Source organism: Pieris rapae, chromosome 23, assembly GCF_905147795.1.
Source record: "Pieris rapae chromosome 23, ilPieRapa1.1, whole genome shotgun sequence".
Lineage (NCBI taxonomy): Eukaryota > Metazoa > Arthropoda > Insecta > Lepidoptera > Pieridae > Pieris > Pieris rapae.
In genome coordinates this window covers 1,184,142-1,199,573 of record NC_059531.1, presented here as the reverse complement: position 1 = coordinate 1,199,573, position 15,432 = coordinate 1,184,142, and the positions used below count along the sequence as shown (strand labels likewise).

General features: G+C 33.2%; 2 protein-coding genes across 4 annotated transcripts; one reads left to right on the top strand and one right to left on the bottom strand.

Annotated features, from left to right (window-relative positions):
• The first annotated feature begins 270 nt into the window (after positions 1 to 270).
• Positions 271 to 6,873, top strand: LOC111003145 (retinal homeobox protein Rx1). Its single transcript, XM_022273514.2, has 3 exons — positions 271 to 805; positions 4,732 to 4,855; positions 5,444 to 6,873. Exons 1-3 carry the CDS (start codon positions 492 to 494, stop codon positions 6,056 to 6,058), a joined length of 1,053 nt encoding a protein of 350 aa, XP_022129206.2. The 5' UTR covers positions 271 to 491; the 3' UTR covers positions 6,059 to 6,873.
• Positions 6,874 to 8,034: 1,161 nt separating this feature from the next.
• Positions 8,035 to 15,373, bottom strand: LOC111003144 (transcription termination factor 5, mitochondrial). Of its 3 annotated transcripts, none has more exons than XM_022273512.2 (8): positions 14,953 to 15,373; positions 14,288 to 14,525; positions 12,993 to 13,153; positions 12,188 to 12,528; positions 10,931 to 11,062; positions 10,265 to 10,383; positions 8,972 to 9,196; positions 8,035 to 8,418 (listed from the first exon to the last, which is right to left on the bottom strand). In XM_022273512.2, exons 1-8 carry the CDS (start codon positions 15,080 to 15,082, stop codon positions 8,187 to 8,189), a joined length of 1,578 nt encoding a protein of 525 aa, XP_022129204.2. In that variant the 5' UTR covers positions 15,083 to 15,373; the 3' UTR covers positions 8,035 to 8,186. The 3 variants fall into 3 exon arrangements, with proteins under 3 accessions (XP_022129204.2, XP_022129205.2, XP_045489496.1); XM_022273513.2 differs by having other exon boundaries at positions 14,325 to 14,525; XM_045633540.1 differs by lacking the exon at positions 8,972 to 9,196.
• Positions 15,374 to 15,432: the final 59 nt, after the last annotated feature.

Sequence of the window (15,432 nt, the reverse complement as noted above, 5' to 3'; positions counted from 1 at the left end):
CCCGCATGCTTCCAAAAAGACAGCGTAGTGATAGCCCGCAGCTCGTGCCATGAAGGGTGCTGGATACAGAGGGGTGTGGCCGATCTCTCCACCCATTGGTAGATTCTCTCCCGTTCAAATAAGCTTATGCACCGGCTTCGAAGATTGGAAACTCCCCTCTGAGCTATGATGCTACAGTTTAGAGTTGTTTCGCCCGCATACAACGGTCCGCACTCATTGAGTACACTCATTGGCTCACGATTCCTTCTATCCTCGTATTATGGTAATATAAATTGACCAACCGCATTTGAAAGTCGGTTAGTTCGTTAATGCTGATTAAAGCCATTTAAGCGGTACGGACGCGACGGTACGAACGCGAAAGAACTCAAATGAGCGTAAATTGTTTAATATTAAATTAAGTTGGTCGGGCATCTCATGCCCGGCGGGTAGACACGGAGCCAAGGGAGATTGGGACGGAGGTAGCGGGTTCTCACCCGCCACCAGCCGAGTTTATGTACGTCTGTGGAGATTCCGGGCCGCGATATGAGTGCTCCTTCGAACCGGCGCCGAGTATGGAGCACCCGACGTTTGAGGAGCATATGTTCGGCGAATTTGGGAAGGATAGGGTTCAAGTAGTGGTCGGGTCGAGTGGAGAGTTGTATCGGGAGGAGCTGCCGGTGTTCCCGGGGGAGCAGAAGCGGAAAGAGGAGCCGATACTTCTGCAGCAAGTGGATGCGCCCCAACAGCATACGACGCATCCACCGCCAACAAAGAAGAGTGAGAAAAAGAAGGGAGAAAACAACGGGATTAAGAAGAAAAAGACAAGGTAGGTGATAGAGTGACGTTTATAGATATTTTGTGATTTAGACATAAAGTGAAAATTAATTTTTTAATTATCCTCTTGTGTTGCCAAGTCTAGCATTTTTTATTTTAGAAGTTTCTGAACAATGTTAGATGATAAATTTCATTCGTGTATTAAAATTGAGAACTTTTGTTTTACGCAATAAGAAAACAATTTATAATTTATCCAAATTATATATTTAAAAAGGATGTCTTAGTTAAAAAAAGGTTTTATTTGTTTATTTCTTACAGCTAACAATTATGCTAAAGATATAGCCAAAGGCGCAATAAATATATATATAATAAATGAAACTCAATTTGTTACAAAAATATGTATTTGAAAAACCACATTTAGAGTTTGTTATTTTACTGGAAAATCACTTATTTCCTATTTGGTTTATAATTAATCCAAAATGTTTTGACAAAAAAATCTTCGCATTCAAATTTAAATGACTAACACATACATAGACAAACAAAACTAGCTTCCATAGACAAACAAATAAAAAGCAAAAAAAACAAATGTATGATATGTTATGTTAACATAAAATAGAAAAATCGAATTTATCAAATTTAATTACTTATTTACATATATACAAAAAGGTTCAAACATTTACGTAAGGAAAACAGCAATAAAAATTATTAAATACATTTAACTAAGTAATTTGTTCGGCTGTATTGTGTGATTGTGTAAAAGTATGGGTATGTACGGAAGAGGGTGTGAGATGTGCTGATGATGAAGGAATGTGCTATGGATATTTCATAAGTAAGTTTATTCCTAACATTTCCTTAAATTACGTTTTCGTTTTTGTTACCGCTTATAAGTAAGCTTTCTCTAAGTTGAACTTACCAAATGTGTGGTGCAATAAATAAGTATGTACTAAGTACGAATTAGTAAATAAAATGGTAATTATCTTGTGTTGCTGTAATTATTTTTATTAATTATACGTAAAGCTAAATAAATATAGTTTCATTTAATACAGCTATTACCTATGCTGTGCAATTCATTTCAAGACCGCATTTCAAAATGGTCCAATTTACAGACTTTACCGAGTCGATTGCCCATACCTCAATCAGTGTTCCGCTATTTCATACGGAATGATTCCGGTATGAATAAAATGGAAACCTACTAACACTTAGATTTAAGTTATTAAGTTGTGATTACTGACATTGTTATGGAACCTTGTTTTCCGAAATAAACAATTAAATAAATAAATGTAATAATAATAGCCTTTTATTCAGATCAATTAGGTACATGGATTTGTTAAGTTAACATTAAATTCTAAAGATTTATATTATGCTTAAATTTAGTGTAATATTTGGTGTTTCGTTATCTTTCCTAGATCTAGGAAATAAATAAATAAATAAAATATATAAATGACAGAGCTACTTACAAAATCTATTAAACAAATTCCTATCGAGAATCGAACTTAGAGTTTCAAATATCGAACAACTGTTCAGGTCAGGCGCATCTGTAGAGACGGTAAAAGGGGCATAGTGCAGAGGAATTCACCCTTATAGTTTTTAACTGGCAACCCTATTGCATAACTAATATGATGATTTTTAAAAATGTTGCCATATGTTTGACGTTACTTTGGATTAAACACTACAATTTCTTAGCCTTAAATTTCGTGATAATTTTTATTCTGCAAATATTCAAAATTTCCGTCATTATGAGGTGCTTTATGCGGGCATAGACAGCTATTACAGTCCGGAGATCGAACCTACCACCTCTAGAAATCTTATGCTCCGTAACAACACTTCTCTGTATACATTACTTTCATACTGGCTCTGCAATCCAAATAAGTTTAATGTCAGAAGTGAAACTTCTTTGTAAATTAATTATTACTAAGTTAAAAGCCCACAACATTAAAAAGCGCACTTTCTTCAAATTCTTAAAAGGGCGGCAACGCACTCGCGAGCCCTCTGGCATCGAGTGTCCATGGGCGGTATCACTTAACATCAGGTGAGCCTCCTGCCTGTTTGTTTGCCCCTTGTTCTATAAAAAAAAATCATTTCGTTACCACGATCTGGCTCATTGTGATAGATTCAAGTCATTATTAACCAATGAAGGGGAAACGATCAATGCTGGGTATTTTGCTTATTACCCCTATGAGAGACTTATCTTGATATCATAAAATAAGCTTAAATTGGAATAGGGTATTTTTTTACTTTTTTTTTATTTATTATTTTTTGGCGCGACGGAGAAAAATTAGGAAAGTGAATTTTCAACACCTCAATTCGACATCGTTAAGTTAGGTCTAGGTGGCATGAAAATCGATAACTATGTTCAAGTTGTATAGTATTCTTGTAATTTTATATTTAGAATACGTGTTTCGTAACAGTAGAATTAATTTAATTTTTAAATTAATTTCTTATACGACGGTGATAGTATTTAATTATAATTTATTTATTTAAATAAAATCTTTTTGATTAATTTTAATATTTATCGTTAATCACTACTGCATTTTAATTTTTTTTCCATACGCCAAATGCATAATACTCTTTTTTTCCCTACGGTTAAGTTCACAAAAAGGACTACAACTTTACATTAATAACAAACTACTCTGTACAACAAATTAATATTGTTGATTAAATTTTTACTACTAAAGGTAATGTTCATTAACAGTCTTACGCCCGAACCCAATATTTAATCCACAATCTGAGATAGTTCGGTTCAGAGAAGATATGTATGAATATACACTACCTTCAATGTAGTGTATATTCTACCGAAGGTTTTTGAGTTTATTATGCCTGGAGTCTCTGTAACGCGGCTTTGTAGGAATTTTGTACTGTATCCGTACTTGGGACTGTATCCACACTCAGATCCTCTACCTACCCTCATTTTTAATATACCATGTTGCAATAATAATGTCCCGAAGAACCTTGTTCTGAAAAATACTTTCCATATGCACCGTAGCAGGTACTTGACATTCATGACTTTATGACGCTTTAACCCCCGAAACCAACATTGATCTAAAGGCAGGCAACGCACTCGCGAGCCTGGCAACATCGATGTCACATCAGTTGATCTGGTTGAGTGGTTCTATTGAAATTCCAGCGCCACTGGCTTTTTAAAACTCTAATTACATTTTTCAATCGCCTTATCCCGGGGCGAATCAAACATATGACGTGCAATATGTCTGCGGGCGCACGCGCAGAAATTGATTGAGCGTGAAACTAAATTCACCCCCTGCGCGTGAGCATCTAATTGCCTGTCAATTGGGATACAGTAACGGTATGTTATTGTGTTTTCCGTGACTGTCTAAGCAGGACTTGTACGGAAAAGGAATTATGTGAACAATTCTCGATTTTACATGCTATGATATTTTATACATAGACAGAAGAAGAGATAGACATCTTATTCCAAATATTGACAAACATGCGCCAATAGCCGATCGACGGATAGCCATCTGTCGATACAAGCTATCCATGGTAGGTCGGATCCGGATTACTCATTGTTTTTTTCCTAAAACCAAACTGGTAAAATCTAGCATATACCTACTGAATTCAAATGGTAAAAGCTCGAAAAAAGCTTCGTATTTTTAGAAATACTTACATTTACCAACTCATGTCGGTAAATCCTAAGACTTACACTTAAATCTTAAGATTAACCGTAGTTCGAGCTTTTACAGTAACAAATATATTTATAATTTATTATGATGTGACAGTTGATCGATCTCATATTTGCATCCCAATATTATTTAGCGAGACAGATGTATTTAGTTGCACACTGAATTCACAAGAATTGCATTGTTTATAATCAGTTTTAAAATGGTTATAAGTTTTTCCTTGTTATATTTGTATTATGTTTTAGCTTAGTTTTCTATTGTAATAGTTAAGTTACTGTAAAAATAGGAAATTAGGAAACAAACATATTTTCGTTGTAACTCTTATTTATAATTTCTTTTACAGAACAACATTCACGGCATATCAACTCGAGGAGCTCGAGAGGGCGTTTGAACGCGCTCCTTATCCCGATGTATTTGCTCGGGAGGAACTGGCACTGAAATTGAATCTTTCGGAATCAAGAGTACAGGTAGGATTACTTGCCTTATTTGAAGTGCTGGAAACTTAGTGCTGTTCATGTGACGCACCCATGAATATGGTGAACTTGAACGGACGTGGAGGCCGAATAAGAATAAAAGTATATGTTGCACATCTGCGTCTTCGTTTTGACGCAACGCAGCAGTGGGACCTCGCCCTTAGGAAGAAAAATTTTTTACGTAGCAATTTTTAAAAGGCCCTTGCAAGACGTCTGGCAATGTGAGTGTCTGGACATCGGTACCACTTAATATCATATGAGCCTTTAGTCCACTTACCCCTGTTCTATAAAAAAAGAATTCGTGTCCGCAAAAAGCCAGTGGTATTACAATTTTTAAGGTCTGCTCTTCAGTTTTCTGTTTCGTGATGTTTTTTTTTCTAATAGACAAGAAAGTCAGCCTTCCGATACTTCGATATTTGGGAAGGCATTTCTCAACATTTTCTTTACCGTACGAGGGAGTGTTAAACATAATTGTGACGAATTCTGGTGTGATGGTTGTTTCACCTTGATAACCATGTTTTCTTCTGTTTTATTTAATTTGCCATAAATGAACGTTTGTATTAATACAGATATTTTTGACAGGTATGGTTCCAAAACCGAAGAGCAAAGTGGCGTAAACGCGAACCACCACGAAAAACCGGCTACATCGGGTCCAGCTCACCAAGTTCCACCACATTGAGCGGCGGATTCTCCGGCATCGGTGGCAATCTACCAGCCTTCCCACAAAACGGATTACCAGCCCCGGCTGATTCCTGGTCGTACCAACACTCGTACGAACTATCCTCCCACCACCTACTGTCATCCGGGAGTAATTACCCCGCCTTCAACCCTCAACCTGGCTACTCCTACACCACAGTTCTCAACGGTCACGACGGACAAAATATGTTTGCTAGACATTACGATTATGGTGAAGGAAGTCCCCCCTTGCGTGAGTATCCCATGGTAGCTCACTCTCCCCAAATAGAACCCCATGGGCACGAGGACAAAGTGGAGTACCGTCATGAGCATGAAGAGAAGTACGCGTGTGCGCTACAGGAAGAGCCACGGTACAACCCGCCAGAGGACTACGACAAGTGCGCGATGGTTCATGAGAAGCACTATGAGATGGATCGCCAGGATTTGTCGCAACCGGTTGTGGTGAAAATGGAGCCGAGCACGGGTCAGGCGTACACGTCACTGCCCCCTTTTTTGAATTGAAATACTCTTTTTCGAAATTGTCCAAGTGAAAGCACACGACATAGACAATAATTTGACGGCATAGATATTGATAGTTCAAATGGATTACGTGGGTTACGCCAAACATTTTGTCCACAGACATTTGTTACTATTCTAAACATCACAACAAGATACAAATTTTTAAGCTATTGCATAGATTTTATCGCGGCTTTGAGCGCGGCGACCGAATCAAGAAATTCCGTAACGAAAATAATACTAACACACGATGACGTGCGGTGATGATACGTGTGGCCAATACGCGTTAGAGTGTGACAGACGATATAATCGTGTTAGTCTGGCAGAGTAGAAGATTGAATTAATAATAATTGAATAAGTTGATAAAAAATGCTAAGCAATAGCTTTACCGGGGCAGTTAACAGTACTAAGCGAAATGTCAGTGTAATTTACAGTCGTGGTAGAACAAATAGTGTGTAAAAAAACGAAATTAACTAATTTCGAAAAAGAGTATATGGCTTCGTCTACTCAATATTTAAATTACATTAGATAATAAGCGATATTTAGAATATATTTATCTCGCATTTTTATGTAAAACACGAATTTAAGATTAATAATATAATTTTAGATTGCGTATAACAGATTCTTTAACAAATAATCCAGTTGTAGTTGCGTCATTGATTTTTGTATAGCGAGGGTATTGACAGCCGTCCACATAATATTGAATCTACGATTTATGGCATTTCGGTATAAATCAAACTGTGAAATTTAGAGATGACTGAAAACTATGGTGCATTTCCTGTATAACGTATTATAACAATTATTATTATTTAATAATAATATAATATATTAATAATTATTATTCAGTTAATTAAATTCCAATAGATGCACGCGTAGTATTAAATTTTTAGTTAAACTATCCAACTTTACTGTTAGAAAATTCACTAACACCTAATGTCATAGCTGACATCTAGTGTTCGCAGTGTGACACTAAACATTGAAACTTGACTTTCCCGCGCAACGCAACGCCTACCTTTAGTTGAAATATATTTTTTTTAATGAATGCGCCAAAAATCGTGACCAAAAGTATTATTAATTTCTTTATATAGTTGGTAGATTTAATCATAATTTAGTTGTGTTAGTTAAAAATAAATACATCTTAAAATAGTTGCATTCCTTGTGCCTTATAAGTAAGAATTATTAAACTAGATAGGTATTTGTTATTTATAAAATAATATTTTATATAAGTACATTTTATTCAATCCTATTTTTTTTAGAAATTTGACTTAAAACAGCAAGATTAATCAAAATTAAAAAGTTAACAGTAAAGCTTATAACAAAGAAAACTTGTTCCTTAAAAACGTATACAGAATTTTGTTGACTCAGTAAGAGTTGTCAATTGTCATCTATCTATAATTTAGTAACAAACCATGATTATCATTACATCTTCATAGTTCATTGTTGAAGAAATCGCAAGGATTGAATGACTGTGGTAGTGGTGTTGACTAATAACCAAACATCTCTTTAAATGAGCAATTCTTAAATCAATTCCTTTTTTAACTAAATCCTAACCGCAGAGCCAAAGAAATTATGCATTTTATTTAACATAGTATTCAAAACAATTTTTAAGGTAAATTAATATTTTAAAACGTGAATTATGTGCCAAAAAGTAATTAAGTGTTATTTTATATTATAGCGTTATAAAAAAACGTATTTTATTGTAAAATACACAACTTGAATATTTTTTTACAGTTATAGTTCTTAAGTGATTTATTAAGTTAGAAATACATTTTACATGCATAAAAACCTATGCTTTCAATGTTGTACATATTTAATACTGTTTGTCTCTTTCTGTTCTATTAGCATTTGAAATATTAAGAAAGAGATAACATTTTTTTAGTAGATATTAAGATGTCCCTTAAATTTCTTTTATTTTTACAGGGACAAAATTATCGTATGATTTATACCTTTATAAAGCAATATAAATCTAAGTTAAATAAAAATTTGTGCTTATAGAATGTTTTATTTACATAAATAATTTACAAAACACCATTCGTGGCTACAGATTGCAAATACATTCTGTGCCTGACACACGATTTTGAGTCTGAGACATATCAATTTTCTCACACATAGTAGTAGTAGTAGTAGTAATTTTTTATTTCATTTGGATTTTCTTATTCATATTCTGCTCTCTTGATCCATCCTGGTTCGTCCATATACCATCCCCGCTGAAATGGTAGTTTTTCTCAATTTCATATAAAACCAGACTCAACACCTGACTGTCGGTAAGTTTTATATGATTTAAACTATTATAATTATCTGTGGTCTTTTCTGTTAGACCTTTGCGCATTTTTTGAAAGCTGCCAATGTGTTTCGCTATTTCCGATCTGTAATTAAAAATCATCCACAGATTATGCCATAGAGAATATAATAGACTGTAGAAATTTCCCGCCTTTTTCGAAAACACATGAGTAAATTACATGAACAAACTTCAACAAACTGATCAATTTTATAAACATTTTGTTTATCGATAGGTGCTGAATTGATGTTGCTACTCGTTATAAAGTAAAAATACAGTCAAAACCGTTTTCGACGACATCGTTTAGAACAACATACCGGTTATATTGACCAACATCAATGGTCCCGGCTGAATTCTTCTGTATTAGGTTCTTAATTAATGTGTTATCGGCTATTACGACTATCGGTTATAACGACTAAATATGAGTAGTCCCTTCAATGTCGTTATAACAGATTTTGACTGTATATTTTTTATTTTGACTGTATATATATTTTTTTTTATAATTTTTTTTTTAATAAAAAAATTACCAATGTATTTCATTTGCAAAAAAAGATGACAACCCTAGGCGTTTCCTAAAATTAAATTCGTTTAAACTGTGAAAAATTAGCGGCATTTATCGGAAAATAGTGTATCCAACTCACCCAGGATACAAAAGTAAATGACAATTTTCCAAAATAACTTCATCATTGAAATCACGTTTCAACATACATATATTTTCATATATTACATTTAAAGCTGTATGTAGCCAATATTTGTGTCGTCTTAAGTTATTTATTAGCCATTTCTGATTATTTCCATTCAGAGTTGTTAGAATCAATATGGCGATGTCTCGACTACATACTTTGCTTCCAAAGCTGGTCATATATCTAAAAATATAAAAAGTGGCGGTACTACCAAAAATATCTGTTTCATAATTATTGTTATGTCAGGCATCTGTGCCTGACATGACGTGTTAAAAGTAAACTCTGTTTAGGAACTATAGTCATAACAAAACATTGATAGAATGAATGCATACGTTATTAATAAAATGTAATATTTTTATTGTATAATCACTATATTTATATTATATTACTAGCTGACTCGGCAAACGTTGTTTTGCCATGTTTTTGTGCCAAAAAATTAAAGTTTATAATTAACAAAAAAAACATAAGGGATGAAAATTTAGGGTTGCATGTATTTTTGTATGGTGTATCGTAAAAAAATAGAAACGAAAAATTTTGTCTAAAAAATAAATAAAAATTTTTAGGGGTGGACCACCCTTAACATTTAGGGGGATGAAAAATAGATGTTGTTCGATTCTCAGACCTACCCAATACGCACACAAAATTTCATGAGAATCGGTCGAGCCGTTTCGGAGGAGTTCGGTTACTAACCCCGTGACACGATAGAAGATATATATATTTTGTTATACTACGTTTTTGCGTGTTGTTCTCACGAGTATTTATGTGCGTGTTCCTATTTCACCATGCCTCCTACTGATAGAGGACAAATCTTTGTTTTTAATTTATTTTATTATTGTTTATTACTCAAGATGTCATACGGAACATGGTGTAAAGGTTGCAGTTCCTTACAAACATTGTGTAATAAAAAACTTGCCGATTGAAAAGAGTGGCGGAGAGTTTATTGCCAGTTCTTCTCTTCCGTTCTACGCCCTTGATTTGAGAACTGGCAGTAAATATAAATTTAGATTCATTTAAAGTATATTTTGATGTTCATAAGTGTACATTATGTTACCTATATGAATAAATATGTTTGTTTTTTTTTTGTATGAATACAAAGGAGTGAATCTTCTCGGACGGTTAGGCCAATCGAGTGAGAGAGATAGATGCGGCGTAAGCGTACAATGAGCGTTACGGGACAATGCGTCGTTTGTTTCGTGCGAGCAAAATGTATTTTGTTTAGTATGTCTGTAAAATGTTGATTTCAATACTTACGAATTGAATATATTCCGCGACGAAATAAGACTATTGAGACTAAAACATTGTTTCTTCGCTGATTGGATTTTTAGTAGACGATTCAAAACTTTCCTTTGGTGCACTACCATAGACAATATCTATAAATATAAGTAAAAAAAAATTAAATGCTGTTTTATATTATTTAGAACCACTTTTAATATTGCCATATTTTTTTGCAAACGGGCAGGCAGGCTCATCTGATGTTAAGTGATATCGCCGCCCATGGACACTCAATGCCAGAGGGCTCGCAAGTGCCGGCCGTTTAACTTTTAGTACGTTATTTTGTTAAAGGACCCTAAGAATTGTATATACTTGAGTGGAATGGTTCCACATAGTGAATTTCACCCTTAAAGCGTCTACGTACGGTCCTTACATCCTCTGATTTTACGACCGGACAATATCGGGTAAGTAGTTGGGAGTACCCTAGACAACTTGTGTGTAGACAAATCGTACCCTAATTTTACTATCAACCCTACTGCTACTACCAATTCGAACTACTAGAGAATCATCATCCACCATCATTGTCCCGATATGGCCGTCTGCAGACGCTTTTTGAACATCTAAGCCTACCACCATTAAAATCCCTCACAAAACTAATGACTGATACAAATATTTTAATAAAAAACATCTCTAATACTAACTTACCCTAGGATTAGAAGAAAGTATTTTGTATTCCTTCATTCCTCCAAGATCTTCTAGTCTTTCTCTTACTGAATCCGGGTTCATACAATACACACGCAAACATCGTCTTTGGGCGTCTTCAGATATTTGATATTCCTAAAGTACAATAGTATAAACACATTAAATTGTATATTTATTTTATTTTTCGATGCAGAAATATAGTATAATTGACATAATTAAATAAAAAGGAGCGCAACTGGCAAGTTGCCATCGCTTTCAAGCGATATTTTCCAGGCAACTATGAAAAGAAACAATTTGATGAGGTAAGGAAGAAGTGCAAAACTTATACATTATACAAATAGTTATTTAGAGAAATCAAACAACTAAAATAAAAAAATTCGCATGAAATTACAATAATTTCTGATTAGTCTCATATCGGTTAGTATGAAAGTTAGGGATATTATGTGGACAGGCAATGTTTTTTACAGTAAAGATTTAAAGGAAGAGAAGATGGGTATGGAATTCCAATGCATCACTGCAGAGAGCTTAAAGGATTCGTCAAGAATGAATTAAAAGGATATATTTCGGAAGAACGTAAGCATATTTGTATAAAAAGTAAAATTTTCACCCATTAAATGAATTTAAGGTTATGTGGGGTTTAAATAAATGTCAAAATTTAAACATTACCTATTGTCAGACAAAATGGCGGTTTGGTTGTATAATTTGAAATTACTTTTTCACCCATTAACTGAATACAGGGTTGAGAGGGGTTTAAATAAATGTCATAATTTAAACAAATGCTTCTATTGACAGGCAATATGGCGATGTATGATCTGTGTATTACTTTAGTAATTTTTAATGGCCGTGAATAAAAAAGTATTTCTAATCTTATATATATAGTAACGCAATATAACGAACAGTCTGTTAAACTGTTGCCAGAATATCACTATAACTAACCCACTATCTCTTTTCATCACAAAATAAATACAATTAGACGGAAAAAGACATAATATTATGTTAACGTACAAAAAATCACAAATCAAGACTATGGCGCAGAGTATGGCGGAGTTTATTGCCAGTTCTTCTCTTCCGTTCTACGCCCTTGATTTGAGAACTCACAGTAAATGTTTTCACATAAATTTAAATTTAATTTAATTTAAATTCACAATTAATTTAATTTTTTGACTTTCATAAGTTTACTTGTTTACCTATATGAATAAATATATTTTTGTTTGTTTGTTTTAGGTACATTCATCTCTTCTGGGATTAATTAACACTTACCTTTAACAAATCCTTGATTTCCAATAGCGCTTTATAATTATTTTTCAAAAGCGCGGGTACCATTTTTATCGCTTCCTTTATATCTATACCAGCCAATGACTTCACATTCTCCAAAATTAATTGCGTATTAACAGGATCTGATGATATGATACACCCATTCCTTATAATACAATTCCTATCCAGTTTTATTACATTCTCGGCCAATTCCAATGATTGGCGAATGTCATTCATCGGTCTGTGTTTCAAGGGTAAGTAGTGTTTGCAATATTTGGCGAAATCGTCCGATGTTATTGAGAGACGCCATTGCAAATATCGTTCCAATACACTCATTCTTATTGTTACTGAAATAATTAAATACACAGACTAGAACGTCAAACTTGAATGACAGCGATATTTTATTTTTGACCAGTGTTGGCCTAGTGGGTTCAGCGTGCGACTCTCATACCTGAAGTCGTAGGTTCGATCCCGGGCTGTGCACCAATGGACTTTTCTATGTGCACATTTAACATTTGCTCGAACGGTGAAGGCAAACATCGTGAGGAAACCGACATGTCTTAGACACAAAAATTCGACGATGTGTGTCAGGCACTGGAGGCTGATCACCTACTTGCCTTTTAGACTTAAAAATTATCATGAAACAGATTCAGAAATCTGAGGTCAAGACCTAAAGAGGTTGTAGCGCCACTGATTTATTTATTTTATTTTTGCAATATTTGAGTTCACTTATTTTTAAATTTTCAGGCAAATAATTTAAATGGTAATCAAAATCTATTCTATGGGAGTTAAAGCAGGTAGTACAACTTACATATATTAGTAGTGGAATCGGAGAATTGTTGCAATGACTTCTCAATAATAGGCCATTCCTGAAATATGTCCAAGAGAGTCTCCTCAAGATTAGCTGCTTCTTTAATAAGACCATCCTTTTTCAATTGTGATACTGTACGAGACTTCACTGTGGTATTGTATCTGAAAATATTTATATACATGTTATATACTGACATATTATGTATTTGAATTGAAACTGTCAAAATGATTCTATATAAAAGATCTTACTATAATATTATTTTCAAGTTATTCTATGTTTAATTATTGCCTATTTATGTTAATACTTTTATAGGCAATAATTAATCTGTCAATTTCACGTAGCAGTGTTTCCCTGACCACTATTGCTAAAATATACTCAACATGTTTATAACCATTAAAATATTGATTGACACAATTATTTACAGAAACATGAAATACTATTTAGTTATTTATTTCGTAATCCTACAGCTAACATATCTTAATCTATATATTTCTTGTGTGCGTGTGTATGTGACTGAACTCCTCCTAAACGACTGGACCGATTTAGACGAAATTTTTTGTGTGTGTTCAAGGGGATCTGGGAATGGTTTAGATTCACAATTTTGTCCGCAGGACAATGTTTTTTTAATTAATTTTCAATTTATTAGTTGTTGTTGATTTTGGAATGTTTTACATTGGATCCGACAGACGGCGCTACCATCGCAGTGTCAAATTTTAAATAATATTCGAATTATAATTTTAGTCTGTCCCGAAATTTAAAAAAAGTTTTGTTATCATTGTGTTATATCGTGTGTGACCATGTGCTGGATCGTTAGATATTGTCATAACATTTGAATAATAATTTTCATCAAAATGGCTTATTAAAAATTGAAATTTTGAAATTAAAGACGTGTAGACAGGACAACGTCTGTCGGATCCGCTAGTATTATATATAATTAAAAACAAATACACTGAAAATATAGCCAAAGATGAAATACATCATACATTTTACTACAAAAAGGTTCAAAGATTTACAAAAGGACACAAACAAACAAAAAGTATTCAATACATTTAACTAATTGTGATTCAATTTATTTAACTAAGCCTAATTTGGTTGTGTTGTGTGTTGTATGATGGTGTAAAAGTGTGGGTGTGTACGTGATGGTGTGTATGTGTGCTCATGATGTAGGTGATTTTGCGCTATGGATATTCTTAATACACTTTTTAACCACATTCCGCGATAGGCAATAGCCTAAACAAGTCAGTAGGTGAACCTTGATTCTATAAAATTTTATACTAAAACTAACACAAAAATACCTTATTAAATGTATAGGTAAAATTTTAATAAACCCACATTCTTTGAGTATCTCTCCATAATTGTCCAGAGATATTATGTTTATGCATAGCAAGTGAGGGTTGAGACATGCCTCCTCTGGTGTGATATCAAATTTTTTTAATACACCTAGAGAGATCTTTAAAGTATCTGAAGTGATTTTTGATAGATTTGGCTCAGTTTTCTTCAATTCTTCTAGTTTTTTTTCAGGAATCGATTCACCTGTAATAAAATTGTAATATTAAATTACTTTTTTATATAAAATGTGAATTGGTAGTCTAAAAATTATTAGATATATACAATTTTATGGAATACTTCTTTTTACTTTCGTTTCTCAATACAGTTTCAAAATTAGTTAAAATATTTTCTCTAAAATTCAAATGTTAGTGTGTCGTTTTTAATTTTTTTGTTATTAATTGTTTTGTACACAGGTTTTCCAGTCAAATACCTGCTAGAAAATTAAATATAGCTATAGCATAACTTGGGATACATATATTTATAATTATGTTTTATTAGTGATGAAAACCATCTGATGGAGTCTAGTCTGCCACTATTAACTTTTTATAAGTTATATTTATTGTCCTTCATGTTTCTGATAATATTTAAATAACTACAATTAATCAAACAAAATGCGCTTAGAACCACTTACCCATGATATTTTTGTAGAAGTTTAGAAATGGAACATCATTAATTTGAGAGTAATATCTTTTATCAATATTAGATATAAGTAGTCTTGACGAGGTTTTGGCAAAGTAAATAACACTCTTTTTTGATATCATTTTATAATCACTTTAAAAATGGTTTTAGACTAAATGAGAACTAAAACTTGTATAAATGTATAATTATTGGATAACATCCAAGAGGTTACCTTAGCATAGAAGATTAATATAATAAAATTTGGCATAAACAAGAGTTATACTGGTTATTACTTAATAAATTTGATTAGGTATTTGCACACAGTATTTGTTTTAATGCTTACTTATTTAATTATTTTTAATTTTAATCTCGACATTCTTCATTTGTTTACTATTTTATCACTTGCCCAGACTCCAGAGGGCACCCGGCACAGTTTAAATAAAAATTAACAACTTCACACACAGATTACTTATTAGAATATATAATTTCATGA

What these genes read in the sequence shown, in the direction of transcription:
- LOC111003145 (XM_022273514.2), top strand. Translation starts at nt 492, where the DNA reads ATGTACGTCTGTGGAGATTCCGGGCCGCGATATGAGTGCTCCTTCGAA. An exon ending in ATTAAGAAGAAAAAGACAAG is followed by an intron (nt 806 to 4,731) that starts GTAGGTGATAGA and finishes TTTCTTTTACAG; the next exon opens with AACAACATTCACGGCATATC. An exon ending in TTTCGGAATCAAGAGTACAG is followed by an intron (nt 4,856 to 5,443) that starts GTAGGATTACTT and finishes TATTTTTGACAG; the next exon opens with GTATGGTTCCAAAACCGAAG.
- LOC111003144 (XM_022273512.2), bottom strand. Translation starts at nt 15,082, where the DNA reads ATGATATCAAAAAAGAGTGTTATTTACTTTGCCAAAACCTCGTCAAGA. An exon ending in CTTCTACAAAAATATCATGG is followed by an intron (nt 14,526 to 14,952) that starts GTAAGTGGTTCT and finishes ATTTTATTACAG; the next exon opens with GTGAATCGATTCCTGAAAAA. An exon ending in TTACCTATACATTTAATAAG is followed by an intron (nt 13,154 to 14,287) that starts GTATTTTTGTGT and finishes AAATATTTTCAG; the next exon opens with ATACAATACCACAGTGAAGT.